The sequence below is a fragment of the Arvicola amphibius genome, chromosome 5 (genome assembly GCF_903992535.2).
Source record: "Arvicola amphibius chromosome 5, mArvAmp1.2, whole genome shotgun sequence".
Lineage (NCBI taxonomy): Eukaryota > Metazoa > Chordata > Mammalia > Rodentia > Cricetidae > Arvicola > Arvicola amphibius.
In genome coordinates this window covers 82,291,178-82,313,195 of record NC_052051.1, presented here as the reverse complement: position 1 = coordinate 82,313,195, position 22,018 = coordinate 82,291,178, and the positions used below count along the sequence as shown (strand labels likewise).

Sequence of the window (22,018 nt, the reverse complement as noted above, 5' to 3'; positions counted from 1 at the left end):
TCCCACATAAAAATCACTTCTTCCTCCAACTCCTCCACTTCCTCCCTCCCAGGGTAACCACATTCTGAAGCTGGCAGGGATTTCCCCCTCACCCCTGTTTTGCCAAACACACTTTCCTCTTCTACGAACAACAAGCTACATTGTTTGGCAAAAAATCTAGAAAATGCAATAGTCTGGTCTAGAATGTTCCCTTCAGGCTCATGCTTTGATGGTGTGGTTCAATATAGTGGTAGCACTGTATTGAAGGGTGTGAAGACTTGAGGAGGTGGGGCCTGGCTGGCAGACTCTGGTTTCCCCCTCCCCCGCTTTATTTTTTAAAGAACTTTATTTATTTACTATGTATACAGTGTTCTACCTGTACACCAGAAGAAGGCACCAGATATCATTATAGATGGTTGTGAGCCACCACGTAGTTCCTGGGAATTAAACTCAGGACCGCTGAAGAACTCTTAACCTCTGAACCATCTCTCCAGCCCTCTCTAACTCTGCTTTTATGTGAGGCATCTTCACCACACACTCCCACCACCACAAACTCTGCCAGCCCTTCCCTACTATGGTAGTCTGAAATCCCCCTAAAACCCTGGGCTAAAATAAGTGCTTCTTCATTTTCTCTTTCTGTTGGGTACTTGATTATAGTAACTAATGCTGAGAAACAGCAGTTAATGTTGGAACTCACAGAAATGGCCCCCAAATGACCATGTCCTCGTAAAAGGTTTCCGTGATAAGCTGTGATATCTGCTCCCGTCTGATCTGTGGGTCTCAGACTGTGTCACCTTTGTAGGCCTTCCTGATCTAGGAAACTCTCTGCTGCCACAGTTCTGGTCTCCCCTAGCATTTGCTTCATGACACCCCATTACTTTTTTCACGACCCCAGTGACAAAGATCATTTCTATTGATGGTATGTCTGCCAGCTGTGAGTCAGATGAGGGAGGGGCTCCCTCACCAGGTCTAAAGGGATGGAGGCAAGGCCCAGGGCTCTGCCATGCCCAGCGGCGGCCCTGCTGTCTTCCTTAGCATGTAACATGCTAAGTTAACATGGTAGTTAACATGTTAACATGGTAGTTAACATGGTAGAATCCTGGTGGATGATGGAACAAAGAACCTCTTAAAGTAAAAAACAAGACAAAAACCAAAAATCTGACAGTGTTGATAGGTTAGTAAGGAAGCAATGAATGAGTGCACCGAGCCAGCCTGCGCTAACCAGGACCAGCTGTTAGCTTGCTGGGCTTTCCTTAACCAGCTGAGACACAGTCATCATCACACTCACAAGACATCAAATTTCACATTTTCCAAAGGTAACACTCAGAACTTATGCCTCCCCAGCTCTTTTACTACATTTGACTGTTATCTGTGTTGCCACAGCTTGAACCTGGAATGTTCCCCCAAAGCCCTTGAGTTAGTAACTTAGTTCTCAGCTCAGAACTACAGGAAGGCAATGGAACCTTTAAGAAGCGGGGCCTAGTGGGAGGTCTGGGGTCCTGCAGACTCCCCTTCAAGGTGCTATGGAACACTAGTCTCTTCCCAGGGGTCATGTTATATAGCAGCTTGCTTTTCCCCCCCACCCCCGTGCTCCCCATTATAATGGACTGCCTCACAGCTGGCCCCAAAGCACAGCAGTGAAGTGTTGGGATTAAGCAGCTGAAACTATGAGCCAGTTCCCAATTTAACTGGCTCACACATTCTATTCCAGCAGCAGGCAGTGGGGGTGCAGCACTGCAGTGGGTCCCTTAATAACACGTGTAAGGCCTTCGGTTCCGTTCCCAGCACCACACACTCAAACACTCCAAGTTTGCTGGAGTAATCAAAACTAACTGGCACGCATTCTCTGTGCAAAGAAGTAGCACATTTGAAGCGTCCTTCCCAACTCAGCATTCAGGGTGGAAAAGCTGGGAGCAAGGCAAGTCAGGAGCTTTGTCACTCTAGAAACCAGTATGCACACCCCACCATCACCAGCAGGTGGGCACCAGCACACAGCTATGGCTGTGCTTACAGGATCAGAGGACCTGGGCGATATTCCGCAAACATTCAAGTCAGCTGTACCGCTAGAGAAGGAGAGAGAAGTGGGGGTGTTTCTCCTTTGTCTGCATATGAGCCTAACCAGTCACTGTGTTTTAACAATCTCAGAAACAGGACGCTGGGAAGATGAAACGACATGAAGACCTGAGTTCAATCTTCAGAATCCAAATACAAAAAGCTGGCCACAGTGATGTAACCTTGTAGTCCTGACACTGCAGAGATGGGCACGAGAGGATCTCTGTGGCTTGCTGGCCAGCCAGTCTAGCCAATTCACAAGCCTCAGGCCAGCGAGAAACCTTGTTTTAAAAACAAACCAACAAAAATAAAATGGACCTCTAAGGAATGACACCCAAGGTTGAATTCTGACCCCTACACACATGAATACATTTGCTTGCACACACAGGGACAAGTGCAAACACAAACAATTTAAGACAAAAAGGTCAGACATGCTGCAGCTCAGACTTCCTTTCCTCCACAATCTCCCCAGATGGCAGATGTCCTAGCATACAGGGACCTCCATGGAGTGGCACGAAATCTGGTCCTTATGCCAACAGTGCATGCTTCCGTCACAGATCCCAGTGGCCTGAAATCTCAGCTCACAGTTTAGGATCGTCGTGTGTGGCCTCGAACAGGTGTTTCACTGGGCAGACCTCAGTTTTCTCTGGACAACCAGTGAAAACCAAGCCTGCAGCCTTGCAGCCTTGAGCACCCAGAAGGCATGAGGTCAGTGGCTGTCAGCATCATGACTGTGACTGCCATTAAGGAAAAAAACTAAATGGTCCTTGTTAATTCAACAAGGAACTAACGACAAGGGGGTGGCGTCTGCTGAACAACACAGAGTGGTACTAAAGACCTTTCTGTCCCTTACAGTGTCAACAGAGAAGGATATAACTGGGCTGGGACCAACATGGTAAAGCCTCTATGGCTGGTTCAGGCCTCAAGGTTTTCTGGGGGATGTTCCTTGGTTTAACTTTACTACAATTCAGGATTTTCTCGATTCAAGAACTCAGTCATTCAGCAAATTCCACCAGGAGAGCAGCTAAAGTACCAAACTCTGGGGATAAAGTGGCGAGGACAGTGGTCTCAGTCACTCTTCTACCGATATGAAGAGACACCAAGACCAAGGCAATTCTTATAAAGGGACGCATTTAACTGGGGGCTTATTGTTTCAGAAGTTTAATCCATTATCATCATGGTAGGGAGCATGGTGGCATGCAGGCAGGTGCTGGAGCAGTAGATGACAGCTATGTCCTGATTCATAGGCAGAGAGAAAGAGAGACAGAGAGACAGAGAGACAGAGACAGAGAGAGAGACACAGAGAGAAACACTGGGCTTGGTGTGGGCTTTTGAAACCTCAAAGTCTACCTCTTTTCTGCAACAAGACACACTTCCTAATCAATCTAGTCCTTTCAAACAGTGCCACTCCTGGGGACTATGCATTCAAATATATGAGCCTATAGGGACCATTCTTTTTCAAATCACCACATTCTACTCCCCATCCCCCATATGCTTGTAGTCATATCATAACGCAGGAATACACTCAGTCCAACTTCTAAAGTCCCCACAATCTATCAGTCTCAACACTGTTTAAAAGTCCAAAGTTCTTCTGAGACTCATGACAATTTCTTAATTGTAATGCCCCATAAAATCAAAATCAAAAAGAAGATCACAAACCTCCACCATACAACGGCGCATGATATACATTGCCATTCCAAAGAGCAGTAAAGGGAGCACAGTAAGGAAATGCTGGACCAAAGCAAGACCAAAACCCAGCAGGACAAACTACAAATTATGTATCTCCGTGTCTGATATTAAAGCACTCTTCAAATGACTAACAACTTCCAGCTTTATTGACTATGACACACTTCTCTCTCTTAGGCTGATCCACGTGCGGTCTGCAGTTTTCCTCGGCAAGTATCCTGTCCAACATCTTGGAGTCTGTTGTCGATGGCTTCCTTCACTGCTAAAACTTTCCTTTAATCCTTATCACAGGTTAGAACCTTAGCTGAGTGGAGTCTCATTCTGAGGTCGACTTTACTTCTGACAACAGGCTTTTCTTTAAACTTTTTATCCCTCTGAGCACAGGATTGGACTCCAACATGACATTTGTGTTTCTTTTTGTCCAGCTTGTTTCTTTTCATAATAGGTCTAAATAAATGACTACTAAAAGCCACACAACACAATCAAGGCTAGGCTGTCTTAAAACCTTCTCTGCCAGGTCCACTAATCCAAAACTCTTCAACTTAGCCTCAGGCAGATTTTCAGGACAAGAGTAAAAGGTAGACACACTCTTTGCCAAAATACCACAGGAACAGTCTCTAGGCTGCTTACTGATGCTCTTCATCTCTGAAACCTCTTGATTTGGGGCTCCACAGTACAAATTACTCCCAACACTGTCTTCTAAGCTCCTCCTAGGATGATGCTTTAAGTTCCTCCAACCCCACTTAAAGCATCCAACGGCTTTCCTAGTCCAAAGTCCCAAAGTCTTCTATATTCCTCCAACAAACAGTATCACCAGGCCTATCACAGCAATACCCCAGTCTCTGGTACCAACTTCTGTCTTAGTCACTGTGCTATAGCTATAGAGACACCATGACTAACGCAGCTCTTAGAATAGAGAGCATTTGATTGGGGACTTGCTTACAGTTTCAGAAGTTTAGTCCAATAAGCAATGAGTACTTCCTTTTACTGCTCTAAATCTGCTGCTTATCAGATTCCTTTTTATAAAAACACCTTACTGTCTCCCACATCAGAGGCCTGACTGGCACACCCAGTGGTGTGCATGTGTAAAAGACAGCTCTTGATGCATCTGGGAACAAGTACATACCACAAGACATCAGCACAGCCCGTGCCCATTGCCTAGGGTTCTTGCTGCTTCTGCCTTAATGGTCATTGTTATTGTGACTCCACCAAGTGTCCACACTGCCCTCCGCAGTTCTGACACAGCACTGTGTATTCCAGGCCCTGAGCTCTGTGATAACTCAAGGACCTGTTGTCTTATATGATAAGCACCTGGCACACTCTGACAGTGCTTTGTTTTCCTATGTTCCAGCTCTCAGCAACCATCTGCCTTTCTGTCTCTGCCTCTGGGAGTTTGGTGATTTCAGATTCTTCCTAGAACTGCCACCAGGGTGGGTTTCTTTACTTCTGTGCATTCACTGCTATCAGCAACAGTATGTCTCTTTTTTTAATACTTAATAAGGATATACCTCAAGATCCAGCTATGCCACTTTGGGCATATACCCAAAGGATGCTCCATCCTATCACAAGGGCACTTGCTCAACTATGTTCACAGAAGCTTTATTCATAAAACCCAGAAACTGGAAACAACCTAGATGTCCTTCAACCAAAGAATGGATAAAGACAAAGTAGTACATTTACACAATGAAAATTATTCAGCTCCTAAAAACAATGACATCATGAATTTTTCAGGCAAATGGATAGAATTAGATAAAATCATTCTGAGTGAGGTAACTCAGACCCAGAAAGACAAACATGGTATGTACTGACTTGTAAGTGGACATAAGCCATAAAGCAAAAGAAAATCAGGCTATAACCCACACACCTAGAGAATCTAAGTAACAAAGAGGAATTAAAGGGTGGGTGCATGGATCTCCTTGGGAAGAGGAAACGAAATAGTTTTATGGATGGGTGGGGTTGGGAACAGGAGGAATGAACTGGGGGGGGGAGAAAATATTGGGAGAAACTAATGGAACTGGGAGGCATTTGGGGGCGAGGTGGAAATCTAGTGCGATGAAAACAACATGGAATCTACGAGAGTAACCCTATTAAATACTCCTAGTAATGGGGGACACGGAGCCTGAATTGGACATCTTCTATAACTATGCAAGGCCTCAAGTTGAGGGACTGGAACATCAACCCAGTCACAAAACCTTCAACCTAGTTTGTCCTGCTGCAGTGTTATGGGACAGGAGCCTAGCAGAATCATCAGAGACCAGAGAGACTTCATCCAGCAACTGATGGGAGCAGGTGCAGAGATCCACAGCTAAACATTAAGTGGTGCTTGGGGAGTCCTGTGGGGGGGGGGAAGGAAGGATAAGAAGGACCAGAAGGCCAGGGACATCATGAGAACATGGCCCACAGAATCAATTGACCAGAGATCAGAGAACCTGTATGGTTCTCTACGTATATGTTATGGCTGAGTAGCTTGGTGTTCTTGTGGGATTACTACAGGGAGAGTGGGGGCAGCTGCTGACACTTTTTGCCCATTTATGGGACTCTTTTCCTCCTACATGTTTGTCTGGTCCAGCCTTAATTTGATGGTCCTGGGAGGCCTGCTCTTTTCTGAGGGGAGGCGGAGGGGGCATAGATCTGGGGGGAATGGGAGAAGGGAGGAGGAGGAGAGGGAAGAGAAACTGTGGACAGGATGTGATGTGGGATGTCCTTCTGTATATGTGTTTCTTTCATTGGTTGATGAATAAAGCTGTTTTGGCCAATGGCTTAGCAGAATAAAGCCAGGCAGGAAATCTGAACAGAGATATACAGAGAGAGTAGGTAGAGTCAAGCAGACACCAGCCAGTCACTGAGGAAACAAGACACGTAGAAAATGAGATAACACCACAGCTATGTGGTAATACATAAGCTAATAGAAATGGATTAATTTAAGATGTGAGAGCTAGCTAGAGATATGCCTGAGCCATCGGCCAAATAGTGTTGTAATTAATATGGTTTTTGTGTGATTATTTGGGTCTAGATGGCCAGGAAATGAAAGCACAGTCTCCGTTTACATAATGATGCCCAATGTGGGACATCGGGCAGGTCCTTCTTGTTGGTAAAGATGAGAATTGTGGTGTCCCTCATCTCTCGGTCACTGAGAATGTGGTATAGCTATGATGCAATATATAAGAGAATAATAAAAAATGAAATAATAATAATAATAATAGCCCTGGAGATGTGCTAAATGAGGCTTATTTGCACCTAGATCTTACATACAAGTCCAATATATTCACACTCTCTAGCCCTTCCCCCAAACCATGCAAAGTTGGCCAAGGACAATCACCTGTCACCTGGCCTACTGGGCATCTATACTCATAACTTCAGGGTATCTACCAGAGGCTGTGTGCTTGTTTCACACATGGAAGCTCGAGCACAGTCAGAAAGGACGATGGACTCGAAGCCATCGTCCTTTCTGCTTGACTCCACCATCCATCCTTTCTTCAGGGTTAGAAGTGGGCTCCTGGGGAAGCAAGGCATCTTCAGGCCCTACAGTAGACCTCAGGACTGGCGAAGATGGTTTAGAGCAGGAAGGACCTTGAGCAAGGGTGGAAAGAGACCTGGAAGAAGCCGCCTGCCCTAGAAGTAACACAAGAGGGAAAAGCAAAAGTGAATGTGAAGCACCATGCTGCAGTGCAGAAGGGTTTTCCTAAAGAGACAGCAGTGAGCCACATCCTGGCACCTCTGCAGTCACAGGGACAGCCAATCCTGCACAGATACTGTGTCACAAAGCTGAGGTGCTGGGGAGAGGTGACCTGAGTTCATTCTGGGTTAATCAGGACAGAGCACCATCCTAAGGACATCTGTCCTTGCAAGAAACACTGTGACCCACACAATGGGGGCGTTGCCCATCTGGCCCTTACAGAAAATACTAATTGGCTATGTTTCATGACACTGAGGTGGCTGGTGTCACAGAAGATTTGACTTTGCACCATCAGTTACTACCTGGGTATTTAGAGATTCTACCAGAAACACTACCTAAGAAGCTACAGTGTGTCACATTCAAATGATTTTGTTGGTCTCAACTGTGGAGCAAGGGTTCCTCACTCTAGTCACTCTCCCGGCAAACTTCTTTCTGATGCTGCCTTTCCCTCCCAATACCCTGCAATGAGAAAGATGAAACACTACTATTGGCAAAATGCGTGGTCTCCAGGCAAAGACCTTCATTAAGGGTATTACGCATGCAGCTGGGGAAATCTGAATATGAAGTAGCAACAAGACAGCACTGCACACGTGAGACATGCCTGGAGTAATAACCCAGAGAGGTGGCAGACAGCACTGCACACGTGAGACATGCCTGGATTAATAACCCAGAGAGGTGACAGATAGCACTGCACACGTGAGACATGCCTGGAGTAATAACCCAGAGAGGTGGCAGATAGCACTGCACACGTGAGACATGCCTGGAGTAATAACCCAGAGAGGTGGCAGATAGCACTGCACACGTGAGACATGCCTGGAGTAATAACCCGGAGTGACATACGAGAGAGGCCAGGCAACTACTGATGGCAGATCACATGTCATGCCCCCACCCCATTTTCATATACCCCTGTAAACTAAGAATGGTTCAGGCAATATAAGGCTGAGGAAGACAGCCAAGTCAAGCTCTGACCTCTACAGGCACACACACACACACACACACACACACACTCACATGCATAGCACTTTCTCACCTTTATACACTCCTGCACACACACTCCAATCTGTCTCAAATGTCCCCTCCTTACTCGCTGGACAAGCCTGAGGCTCTGTGCTTCTCTGAGCCCCCTGAGGCCTAGCCTGCTAGCTCCTGGAACCATCATGAGACCCCACTTTTCTTTTCTCTCTCTCTCAGTTGTAATATCCCACTGTGGTCTATTTAATGCACCTTGCTAGGCTGCCCTAAATCCTCTCTGGAACAAAACATGGACTGGACAAAAAAAAAAAACTTAAAATAGAAGCCTTTGCTGGCTCCTCTTTCTTCTGCCTCTTTTCCAAACCACAGGGCTACACAGAGACTCTAAGCACCTTGTGCCTGCAGCATTGTGCTGGCCTGCAGAATCTGGGAGTGGGGGGAGTCTGACCCACGATTTACAGCAGGATAAATTCCATTGGGCTGAGAGAGCAGAGGAAGGAGCATATCTTGTCAAAGCAGTCAGAACAGTGTACAACTCACGCCAGGGCAGCAAGGCAGTGGAGAGTGGCCTTCCATCCCTATGAACCCAGAGCCTCACTTGTCAGCACACAGTGAGGCCAGTTCTCCAGCTGAGAAGACTCTGAGAGGGAATTGATGCTGAGCAAGAAAAAGGAGCAAAGATCTAATCAGAGAAGCAGGAAGGAAAAGGCACAGAAGGCAGGGAGGTGGGGAGGACCAAGAGGCCCAGTGCAGCTCTGCCTGGCTGCTTAGTTTGGTATGCAGTGGCCTGTACCTCACCCCCAGCAGAATGGCAATGCCTTGTGCCACAGGAAGCACACTGCAGACGCATGAGCAATGTTCGCAGTGCTGAGTCCACACCTGGCTAGGTATGAGTAGCGCACTGAACACTAAGGGCTGTGTTTGCTATGATCAGGCTCCATTCCCATTGGAGTGTTGTTTGCAAATATCATTAAACTGTTGTACACAAAACAGTAATGTGTGTGTGTGTGTGTGTGTGTGTGTGAATATGAGTGGCTTTGAAAGTTAAAATCCAAAGGTCAACAATTGATGTCTTTCTACAAGACCACTCCACCTTTTTTTTAAGACAGAGTTCCTTACTGGCCTGGAGCTCACTCATTGACTAGAGTGGCTAACCAGGAAAGCCCAGGGACTTTCCTGCCTCCACCTCCCCAGACCTGGGATTACAAGAGGGAGCCACCACAGTGTGCTTTCTTACGTGAGTTCTGGGGATCAAACTCAAGTCCTTATGCCTGTGCAGTAAGAATTTAGCAATAGAGCCATCTCTGCAACTGCAAACATGGGGGCAGGGCTTCGAAAACCAGGAAAAAGGTCAAGAAAAAGATAACAGCAAGGAACGCTTGGGAACAGGAGTTGACGAATGAGTGCAGCTTATTTACGATGCAGGGTTTCCAGAATCCAGCCCCAAATCAGTATCATGGTTCAGATCTTTTCTTTCCTTTCTGATTTACCATCTAAGTAGGCCAAGCTGCTCCCTGGGCTTCTCACTAGGGTCCAAAAAGCCACCCCTGACATATGTGGGACACACACACACACACACACACAAACACTTGCTTTCTTGAGCCTTTCTGACCACCTCTTCTCTTCCAGATTTGGTATCACTCACTTCTTGAGATTCTGAAGGTCAAATTCCTGCCATGCAGCCCAGCCATCTACCACCCTGCATATTCCTGCCATGTGGCCCAGCCATCTACCACCCTGCATATCCCTGCCATGCAGCCCAGCCATCTACCACCCTGCATATCCCTGCCATGCGGCCCAGCCATCTACCACCTTGCTGCATATTTTAGGAGATGTCCCTGACCCACACGCAACCTCCACTAGTCTACGTTTCCTATTGCTGCAGGAAAACAAACACCTACACATAAACACATGCACACACCTTGAACAAAGCAAATATATTCTTTTACAATTCTAGAGATCAGAACTTCTCCAGTCAAGAGCCTGAATTATTATCTCCACATCTATAGGCCACCAGCATCCCTGCCTCCTGAATGGAGAAGTAGATAAAAGGAAGGCATGACTTCTCTGAAGGGGTCGAGGTTTTTATTATAGATATAAGGGGGATCACTGGCAGAGGCGTCTAGAAGGGTCCGTACTGAAGGCGTAGGCCAAGAGAGGAAGAGAGAGGAATCAGGAACCAAGAGGCCAGGAGCGAGCCAGGAGACCAAGAGACCAAAAGAACCACTTAGTCAACATGGCTGGGTTATATAGAAAAGAGAAGCTGGGGAAAGGAGGCCAGCCGAGCCCTGGGGCTGGACAGTTCATAGTAGAGGGTAGGGTATACCAGCCAGGAGGACCCTGTAACAGGTAGGGACTGAGGGAGACAGCAGCCGAGTCTGCTCTGATGTGTTAATAGGCACCTCGGTGAGCTGTCACCTAACATTTATCTTCCAGCCCTCTTCCACTTCTGCAAGGCCAGCAGGGACCACGTCCCCACATCTGATTTGACCCTGACCCTCCTGCCTCCCTTCATGGAAGAATTGTGTAATCACCTTGAACCCAGTCAGAAAACCTAAGATCATCTCCCTGACTCAAAACGCTCATCATAACCACAGATGCTAGCACCTTCTACCACCAAAAGGGCCACGAGTTCCGAGGATGAGGTGCTACGGGACCTATCTTAGACCTATCTTAATCTCGTTTCTGCCATAAAATGATCTGACAAAGCTAACTGAAGGCAGGAAGGGTCACTCTGGCTCACAATCCCCAGGGTCTATCATGATGGGGAAGTCCCATGGGCAAGAGTGCGAGGCAGCTAGCTGCACCACGTCACAGTCTGGAAGCAAAGAGGAGTGAACACCTGCGCTCCACCCCTTCCACTTTATACAGTCCAGGATCCCTGCCTAAGGAATGTTGCCACCCACAATTAAGATGGGTCTTCCCACATCAATCAACCCATCAAGATAATCCCCCCACAGGCATGACAGCTTGTCTCCTAGGTGACTCCAGATCCTGCCAAGCTGGCAGTTAACACTAGTCTTCCCACAGCCATTATTTGGCTACCACACCTCCCTACCCTGGGCAGTCCCTTAGACAATGGACAATATGCTGACCTGTTCCTTTCCATGCCCATTTGCTTCTCCAGAGCCTTCCAGAGGGTGCTACAAATGCATATGGCTCCGGTTTCTTTGCAAAGTGCTCCTCCTGCTGACCCTAAGGATGCTAATGCTAACTTCCCCAGTAACAGCTCCACTGACCCTAGTGGCCTCCTCCAATCACCATCCCCCTCTCTATCTCTCTCTTCCACTTTTGAGCTCTAACCTAATTTCTGAGAAGTTGTTCTACTGGCCACCTCTCTGTTAATCAGGTGCCCAGCTCCAGCGCTCTCCCACAGGGGGTAACTGATAAGCCTTTGTTGCAGTCCTAGGCATCGCACAGCACGTAGCTCTGTCTGTAGGTACCATGAGCACACCCCTACCCTGAGCTATCAACATTTGCCAAATACCATGTGGGTACAAACTCTACCACTCCTGCTCACGTCACAGTGCTCTTGCAGGCACAAGATCCAACAGGCTCTCCTGAGCCCTGTCATCCTGGGCTTGAGCATGAGAGCCACTGCCCCCGCAGCCTTTGTAGAGTTCTCTTCTTGCTATGTAGACAGGCGGTTCCCTTGGTCTGCTTCTCCTGCAGTGACGCTCTCCCATGCTTCATTTTGGACTGTTAACTGTTAACTGTTAACAGTGTCAAGTCCCTTGACACTGAGGCTGGGTCTCCTCCACTTTTACTAGCCACCCGCAAACAAAAGTGACATCTCCATACTTCCTCTGCAGGTTCCAGAACTGGACATCCACCTGCCTGCTACATTACCAGAGTCTCAATGGTTCTCAACCTTCTCTCCCCCGGAAATCCTCGGAAGTGAAGGCATCTCTACCCACCTGCTGGGTGAGAGGCAAGGAGAACCAAAGCTGTGACACTTGGTTCCCTTACTGAAGCCATCCTATCCTCCCTGGAGCTCACCCCCTCCCATCCAGGCCTAAGCCAGTCTTCCCTTCACCACGTCTTTTCCCCATCTCCACCCACGCTACCTCCACTGCAGGCCTGAGATCACACTGACTCTCTACCCGCTTCCTAACCAATGCCACATCTCTGCCCCAATCAGTTCGTAGGCTGCAGCAAAAGTTGCTGTTAAAACATTAACGTGGGGTTGGAAACATGGCTCAGTGGACAGTGTTTGCTGTGCAAGCATTAAGACCTGAACTGATCCCCAGGATCCAGGTAAAAACGCAATGCTGTAGGATGTGCCTGTAATCCCAGTGCTGGGGAAGTAGAGGCAGGAGGACCCATGGGAAATCTACTGGCCATCCAGTCTGGCTGAACTGGTGAGCTCCAGATCAAAAGTAAGGTACAGAACAGTCAATAGACATTTACCTCTGCTTCCACACGGGTACACACATAAACACAAACAACCACAACCCTGAACACATACATACACAGGAAAACAAATAAACAAACAAGGAAATGTGATCTGGTCATTCCTCATTTCCTGAAATAATCTGGAAACTTCCCACAGTCCTTCAAAGAGTGAAGTCAGCACTGGACCCCACATGGTACATGTCCGTACCTTCTCCATCCCCATGTCTGCTACTCGGACATGCTGTGTGCCCCTTCCTGCCACGGGGCCTTTGCTCACGCAAGTCCACCTATCTGATACCCCCTACCAACCTGTACTTTGGTGGTGTGATGGCTATTCTTGATTGTCAACTGATTACATCAGGGATTAACTAAAATCGAAATATGGAAGGGAACACCTGTGGGGGATTTTTGTTTAATTTGTAGTGGGAAAACATAGCTTTATCCAGATCTTTGAGGTAGGAAAACCCACCTCTAATCTGGGCCACACCTTCTGCTGGAAGCCAATGTAAGGAAGGACATGGAAGAGGGAAGCTTTTGCTCTTTTCCTGCTTGCCCTTGCCTTGCTAGCAAGTCCATTCCTTCACTGTCATTAGAGCCTACTTCTTCAGGGTTCCAGTGAATACTGAAGACCAGCTGAGATATCGAGCCTCATGGATGGATGGATGGATGGATGGATGGATGGATGGATGGACGGGTGGATGGTTGGATGGGTGGGTGGGTGGGTGGATTAATGGATGGATAGATGGGTGCATGGATGGATGGGTGGGTGGGTGAATGGGTGGGTGGGTGGGTGGATGGATGGGTGGGTGGGTGGATGGATGGATGGGTAGTTGGATGGATGGGTGGGTGGGTGGATGGGTGGGTGGATGGGTGGGTGGATGGATGAATAGATAGAGATATTCATTCTATAAATTCTGTTACTCTGGAGAACCATAACACAGGTGGCTGTGCTCCTCCTTCAGCCCCAATTCACTGTCAGGAGACCTCCTCTGACCTCTGGTCACATGGGTTCCCCTGGTTCTTTACTTTCTCCCAGTTTTTAATCTCACTGACACCTGCCAGTAGTTTTATGTGTATTTTTATTATTTTTTGGTTAGTTCCATCTCCTGCCTATGCGGGCAGGATTTACATCTGAACTGTCCTGACACAGGGCCTGGCACCAAGGGGATGCTCAGGCAGAGGCACAGATGTGTTATGAATGACCCCACTACTTTCTCTACCATCCTATGTCCCACTGTCTGCCTCTCCTCCCATGAGCAGTCCTAGGAATCCCTCCTCGTGGTTTTGAAAGCCCCTACTCCTCACTCTGGCTCTCTGCCCATCACACCAACCTCAGGGCTCTCCCTCTTGAGTCTCAGATTCGTCCACCTCCAGACCTCAATTCCAGCCATCACTGTTCTCAGCTGGCATGGACCCTCTCCCCAGCCTCATGCCTGAGACCAAGACTTTCTGTGCCACAGCCTGACCTCGCCACATTGCTGCCTGGCCACATCACCAGCTTCCCTCAGTCCTCAGGCTTAGGAAATGTGTCATACACTGGCCCTGCCATCTCCTGGCAAACCTCCACTACCCCCATAGCCGTCTTCTTCCCCTTCTCTTGACTGCATAGAACCAAGTTCTAGCCCCTTCCAAGATTCTCCAAGCCTCAGACTGAAAACACCCAACCAGGCTGCGTTAGTTGGGGTTTCTATTGCTGTGAAGAGACACCCCTGACCACCTCTTATAAAGAAAGCATTTAACTGGGGCTGGCTTACAGTTTCAGAGGGTTAGTTTATTAGCATGCTGAGTAGCACGGTAACATGCAGACAGACATGCTGCTGGAGAAGGAGCTGAGAGTTCTGCATCTTAATCCCCAGGCAACAGGAGACCACGCCACACAGGGAGCACAGGAGACCTCAAAGCCTGTCCCCATAGTGACACACCTCCTCCAACAAAGCCACACCTCCTAATATTGCCACTCCCTATGGGCCAAGCATTCAAGCATATTAGTCTATGGGGGTCATTCCTACTCAAACCACCAGCAGTAATATCAAGCAATGATGACTGCCTTAGTGGCTTAGCAATCACAGCAATTACACAACCAAGAACGGTGTAAAACCAATGAGAATCTTCACCAGCAGCTCGCACTAGCCTTGTGTCACCAAACAGGCCCAGAGAAGAAAGTGGCGCATTCAAAGTCATTAGACAGCAAAGCTTGCTGACACTTCCAACGTAGGTTCCAGGTACCACAAGCACAGTGTGCCAAAGTGTGCTGTGCTCCCTCTCAGGTGGCAAGAATCAGTTGTACATGCTTGTTCAATGCCTGTCTTCTCAAGAGACCATTTGTTCCCAAGAATGGGAACCACGTCGGCCTTCCCTCCAGTACCTGACATGCCCATTTTCTGAGCCAAATACCATGTTCTGTGGTCCTGCAGTCCTCAGCTACAAACCTTCCCCTTTGAAGGAATAGTTGGCTGAGGTCTTTGTAAATACTACTGAACGGACAGCCGGGTGCATGCGCACGCACATGCCTGCACGTGCGCACACATACACAGGCATACCCACACGCACATACACACATGAAAATACTTGGGAAGATCAGCCTTAAGTTCTACCTGGTGATGACTAATCTGCTAGCTGCTGAAGTGGGATCCCTTAGCATGGCTCTTGGAAACCTAAGGACGAAGGCCACATGGCTAAGACAAGAGAATATCAAGACCCATCATCCATAAGCCATAGGTAACCAAAGAGCAGTTGTGCATGCATAAATTATCCCCTGCTGGTTTCTCTCAAAGTCTCTTATCAACCTCTCCCAAGGAATAGCACAGGGGACACTCACCAACCACGAGAAGAAGCCAGCTGACTTGTCCTGGGTAGAGATCTGCCCCTCATAGGGGCCAAAGATGTGGCCCTTGGGGACGACCTCGTTTATACACCGCACATCGCTCTCCCCACCAGCTTCCTTTACCACCTCCATGCCCTGTGGGACGGTGAGGGCCGCCCGATCTGGGATGCCCACAGGCACTGGCGTGTCAGACACAAACACGGGGGGACCGTGGTTCGGGCACTCATCCACGAAGTACTCTTGGCAGGACTCACAGACTGGAGGGATGTGAAGAAAAGGGAAAGTTCAGTGGTGGTGTGACACAGATTCCACACAGTGGCTGAGGAAATTCCTAGGGGCCACACTTAGAGCAATGAACACACTGTATGTGGATCAGACCTTCCAGCCCTAGACCTGCCCACACAGCTGCAGGCCAGGGCCCTCAGCAGCAATAACCTATGATCCTCCCTGGGGGGTGAAGGACATGCTGCCAATGTCGGGGCTTTTGTCTCAAGTAAAATATGGCTTTGGGGCTACGGGCCTGAGCTGGTATTGCACATCTGTGGGCTTTAAGACCTAAGAGAGGCTGAACCCTGCGTGCCTGGGTGAATGCCTCTAACTGGAGCTCTGGAACAATATTCCCAAGCCAGTGGCAGGTGGGGCACGTGGAGAAAGAAGGAGTCGCCCAGAGCCTCCACTCCACTTACACCAGAAGTCCACTTGCTGGAAGCTTTTGGTCACGAAGAGCTCACGCTTTCCCTTCAGCTTCTTGGGTTCAACTTCCATAGAAGAGGCCTCCGGTCTCCTAGAGCTGGCCAGGGCAAGGGTCCACAGAAGAAAAGCAAAGAAGCCATCAGAGACAGCCCAGGGGGAAGACAGGCTGGACACCTGTTTAGGAGGCAGGGGCGTTGCAGAAGGGCAAAGAGCTCCAACATGGTGGTCATTTGCTTGCAGGAGTGGTGGAGCATGTGAATTCCTGAGAGCTGGGCCCTGGGAAACTGCCCAAGTTCTAACTCCTGCTCACCTCTGACCCCACGAGCTGCCCAGTAAGGAAGGTGGCCATTCCCTGGATCCCCAGCCAATCCAATCCAGCCACCCCCTCCCATCCTCAAGTCACCACCCACAGGCCTCACCAGGGCTGGCCATACTCCTGGTCCCGGAGTGGTGAGCAGACCTCTGTCTTCACTACTGTCACCATGTCCCCTACAGCAGCCTTGGTGTGGGCCAAGCACTCCTTCATGTTCTCAGTCATTCTGTCCTGGGGACAGGCAACGGAGGCCGAACCAGTACAGGAAGATCAAAGAGACAGGGGAAGAGGGATGAGTGGCTAGGAGGGAGAGCAGGGGTCCCTAGGCGTCTGGTTACCCTCCCTGCCATCCCCAGAGGAAGCGCTTAAGAACTCAGACAACAAAAACAGCTGTAGCCTGGCCAAGAGGAAATGCCATTTCTATCCTGGGCTGGTCCTGGGGACTGGAGCCACCAGCCCCATGGGGTCAGGGCCCAGGGGCAGCTCAGGCCAGGAGGCAGGCCTGGGAAGCACAGCCTGGATACTAAGTTCGAAGGACACAAGGGACCCCTAAGAACCTGACGAATTCTGCCAAGGGGGGACCGAGGGAGTGGAAAGCTGAAATGAGCTCTGCATGGCTGGCTGTGAGGCCCCGAGTGAGGGGCTCCCAGGAGGAAGAAGCCAGGCCCCTTGGGCAGCTCATAGCAGGTACAGGCAGGGCTGGGGAGCTGGTTGTGTGCCAGCCAGGGCTAATCCTGACTCCAAGCCCACCCCTCTCTCCAGGGGGGAGTGTCCCCAGAGCATGCTTACCGCCCTCACCACAGAACCCGGCTGCAGCCCCTCCCCAAGGTCCTCATGCCAGACCCCCGACACTCTTCTTCAGCGGGCTGTGCAGTAGCTCGGCCTCGGGACCGTGCTGGGCCCCGGGACTGGGCGAGCAGAGTGTGTGTGTGACTCACTCCCCGGGGCCCCCGCTGGCCACACCCCTGCTCCTCGGCTCACCAGCCCCCTGCTCCCCACCGGGGGCCCCAAAGCCCGCGGCGGCGGGAGGGGTGGGGGAGCCGCACGGCCTGCCCCTCCTGCGAGCCGGGACGCGGGGGGCGCGCGCAGGGGACCGCAGGGGACAGGGTTCCCTGCCCTCAGCCCGAGGGCCGCCGTTCGGCCGTGAGTGTGGTTCACCGGGAAAGTGTGCGCGGGGGCGGCGTCCCGGTCGTCACCCACCTTCGCGGCGGGGCGCCGCGGTCCGGCCCACCCCCCGCCCGCCCGGCAGCCCGGCATTCCTTGCGGGGGCATGTGGCTTCTTGCCGGCCCCGGGGGCACGCAGTTGGCTGGCGGCCGGGAGGGGCGCGGGGCGCACAGGGCATGAGCGGAGGGAGGGGGCGGCCGCCGAGGAGGACAGTCCCGGGTTCACGCGCGGACGGTCGCGCGCGGCCCACAACAGCCTCCGCAGCGCCGCCGCCGACACCCACCTCGGCCACCGCAGCCCACGCCCTGCGCCACCTGCACCGCCCGGGGTGCGAGCGCGCGTTTTACTCCACCTCCAGGCCCGGGCTACGGTTCCCCAGTCACCCGCGGAGAAAAGGGGTGCCAAGGGCTGGAAGCTGAGAAGGGACTGTCCCAAGGTCAGGCAGGCTGACCGGGCTGCAGTTGCACAGGTAGGAGTCCCACAGGCCCTTCGTCTGGAAGCAGCCGAAACTCCAGAGAAACTCCAGCGTTCAAGTCTCTAGAACACACTGTGCAGCCATGGGGCAGGTGTTGGGGGCTAAACATTTGCCCTTTGACACTCCGCTATGTTCAAGTCCTAAATCCCACTATGACTTTTTTGAAAGGACACAGACTGGATAAGGTGTTGCCTGTGAGGATACATCAGGAAGGTCCCATCTGCAAGGTAGAGATCCCTCATCCCAGTGAAACTGAATAGGTGCGCCTTAACCTTTGACCTCTCAACCTTCAGAACTATGAGATTGAATCCACATGGTGGTAATATCTGGTACTTGGCCATGGCTGCCAAACTGGATGATGATGAGGATTGTCTGACTTCTCTGCATTCCCATTTCTCTTAGTAAATCTATTTAATTTAATCTGGAGTGGGGTCATGCCTCAAACACGTGTGTGGAGGTCAGAGGAAAACTTGCAGGAGTCGGTTCTCTCCTTCCACCAAAGTGTGGTTAATGATAGATTCCATCACAGATGTGGTAGATGACAGGAAGAAATAGCTTTGGGGGACGCTACAATTCCAGGAGAGAAAGCGGATCAAGAGCTGCACATAGTGACTCGCGCCTTTAATCCCAGTACTCAGGAGGCAGAGGATGGAGGAGCGCTGTGAGTTCGAGATCAGCCTGGACTATTTAGCGAGTTAAAGGACAGCCTGGGCTACACAGTGAGACCCTAACGCAAAAAAAAAAAAAACACCGGACAAGCCAGAACAAAAAAAAGGAAGGAAAGAAGGGAAGGAAGGAGGGAGGGAGAGAGGAAGAAAAGCAAGCTGATCAGGAACATAACCGGACAACCCCAACATGGGCAGCTTAGAATAGTCTCCACTATTGAATTTCTCTTTTTAGCCAATCACTGACAAACTCTAGAGCTTTCTGAGAGCACACAGCCTAGGACCATTTTGCACAGTGCTCCCTTGCTCTGGCACCTAGGGACCTAGGTGTGTCCCTGCCTGTCTCCTCACTGCCCACTGACCCTAGGAATGCCCCCACTAGTCTTGGTCACATCTGATAATAGCTACCTTATGTGTAATGGCCTCTAGCTAGTTCCCTGAGGGCAGGCTTTACAAATGGCTTCACAGGCTCTGTGGCTTGTCATTGCCTTCCTAACACCTGTAACAGGTGCCAGAAAAATATGCTAGGAAATTTGTGGAGGCTGGGAAAACATACGCCAGGGATTAGGGCAAGAACCTAAAGTGGACAGGGGACTTCCATTCCCAGGGAGTCTGTGGGGCATGGGAGTGGACTGCCTTTAATTCTGCACCCTAGTCTCAGCTCTACCCCACCCCAGGCAGGGTTCATATCTGCCAAACGAATTAATGAACAAATGACCCAGGTCAAAATGCACTGCCTTCTGTGTCCTAGTTGCCCCCACAGACACTCAGATCAAGAGATTTCAAGGAAAGAAAGTTTGGGGAGTTTTTTTTGTTGTTGTTGTTTTAACTTTCCTTCTTCATGCAGCAAGACTAGAGGGTGGTAAGGGAGGTGACAAGGCTGGCACTGAGGGGCTGGGTCAATGAGAGGCACAGCTAAGTCAGATTTGTGAGCATGGGTGCCCAGTCCTTATGGTAAGTCCTAAAGTATGAGCACTCAAGAGTCAATGTGTCCTTCTACTGGGCATGCGCCCCAGGATGCCCTCACAAAGCCATAGACTCACTTAGAACATCCTGAGATTTTCCTTCCTTATTAAAAATTTTGTAGGGGTTGGAGAGATGGCTTAGCAGTTAAGAGCACCTGTTGCTCTTCCAGAGGACCCAGTTTTGATTCCCGCACTCGGCAGCTCATAACCATTTGTAGCTTCAGTTCCAGTGCACTCTTATGGCCTCCGTGGGCACCAGGCATGCATTTGGTACATACATGCATGCAAAATACACATGCACATAAAATAAAAATAAAAATATCTTTAAAAAATCATTTTATGGATTTTAGTTGTGCCAGAAACAGAGGGAGGGAGGGAGAGAGGGAGGGAGGGAAGAAGGGAGGAAGGGAGGAAGGGAGAGGAGGCTGTACATGTGAGTATAGGTACCCATGGAGACTAGAAGAGGTTGTGGAATCTCCCTGGAGCTGGAATTGCTATGAAAGTTCAGTGTGAGCCACTGAGTCATCTCTCCAGCCCATTTTTTGTCTGTTTGTTTGAATTGCTTTTCAAAGCTCTGGAGTGTGAATTTTGTAGAAGACAACGTCAGTAGCAACATCAAAAGGTTGGACATGCCTGCAATTTAAGCCTTAAGAAGTCTTCATAGACCAGCCAGGGATAATCATAACTGCCAGGGCATCCCACAAGGAAATAATGGGATACAGACTGAGGGGAGGCCTTGGAAAGAGTCTAGTAGCACTTTATAAGGGCTTGTTTCGCTGGTGCTCAGAGGTGAAGGCAGGGGTCAGGTACAGAGGGAAAGGGACACAGTGACCATGCAGGACAAGAGGTACACAGACAGGCCAATTGAAATGGTCATCAGGCAGCGTCCTCACCTCCCAATAGAGAGGCCTGTGACCTTTGCTTGCATCTTACAGAATCACACCCAGGTTAGCTGTCACTGTCTGAGATGCTCAGCCAAAAGTGTTTCAGACCTAGGAGCGTACCAACACTGGAATGCTGGCATACTCCTTACCAGATCTCAATGCTCCAAAATTTGATCATTTGTTGGATATGTCAGATTTTGACTTACATTGCATTTGGGATTTTCAGACTAGGAATACTCAGCTTGTACAAAATAGGATGGCTAGGAAACAGGGTGTCAGATCTCAGGTTCTGGGTGTCAGAGACAACAAGAACGTCCTATGTCTACCATGCTCTCCCATGGGCTCCCATGAGACACCAATTATAACAATCTATTGCTAGATGCTTAGTGATGGAGCATCCATTCAGCTCTGAGCTCCCTGGTAAACAAATTGAAAAGGGTGTCCTGTTCTCATTACCTTACATCTACTTATTGGCTATTATCTCCATTCTTGGAAAAGCCCAGCGGCTTGGAGGCCATGATCAAGCCTCACTTGTATGCGTGCTGCACATTTAAGCCCTGAAGTGGGCCACAGGCACCTTTACTTTGAAATAAACTCTGTCTCAGCTGCAGGCTTATGGGGACAGGGGTGAGAATAGGATGTGACTAAGTGAGCCTACACTTGGAGAGAGAGCGCAGGGCTATGACCTTCACCAGGTCCTTCATATTAGTCTAAGCAGGCACCGGAAGGCATGGGCCGGGTGGAGCTCTAAAAGCCATTTCTGCATATGGCTCTGGCCTCCTTGCCCAAGCACAGGGCATCCTCGCAGAGCACTACAAGCTGCTGGCACTGCTCCCTGCAGCCTGGCTCCTTGGAGTCTGCTCTTACAGAGATTAAGCCTGGTGCAACCTTCAGCAATGAGATGCAGACCCAAGAGGAGGGGGAGAGAGTGGCCAGAGGCCTGCAGCTCGTTTTTTTCACCTTTGGCAAAGAGCCAGAATCCCAGAACGCCTGGCAGCCAGGGGGCTGGAGCATCAGGAGGCTGTGCCCATTCAGCTTCCTTCACGCCTAGCACCATGAGAACCCCCAATTCTGTTTGCTATCCACCCTGCATCTTCCGATGTCCCCTTGAATAACAAAAGGACTTAAGGTCAGGCATATATCTGGGCTAGGGATCCTGAGCCTTGGGGGCTTGGGATGGTTGGGCTGTAAGTTGAGATTTTCTTCCTGAAAAGATCTGATTAAGGATTTTCATTTTTTTTTTCTTTTTGGTTTTTCGAGACAGGGTTTCTCTG

The 22,018-nt window shown here is 49.7% G+C and overlaps 1 protein-coding gene across 2 annotated transcripts in view; it reads right to left on the bottom strand.

Moving 5' to 3' along the window:
- Prdm11 (PR/SET domain 11) overlaps positions 1 to 22,018 on the bottom strand; it is a 79,146-nt gene that overhangs the window by 25,246 nt on the left and 31,882 nt on the right. For both annotated transcript variants that reach the window (XM_038332163.1, XM_038332164.2), the window contains exons 2-4: positions 16,697 to 16,821; positions 16,271 to 16,374; positions 15,579 to 15,841 (exon numbers count right to left, since the gene is read on the bottom strand). In XM_038332163.1, the coding sequence (XP_038188091.1) occupies positions 15,579 to 15,841; positions 16,271 to 16,374; positions 16,697 to 16,815 (486 nt within the window). In that variant the 5' untranslated portion in view covers positions 16,816 to 16,821. The remainder of the gene's footprint in view (positions 1 to 15,578; positions 15,842 to 16,270; positions 16,375 to 16,696; positions 16,822 to 22,018) is intronic.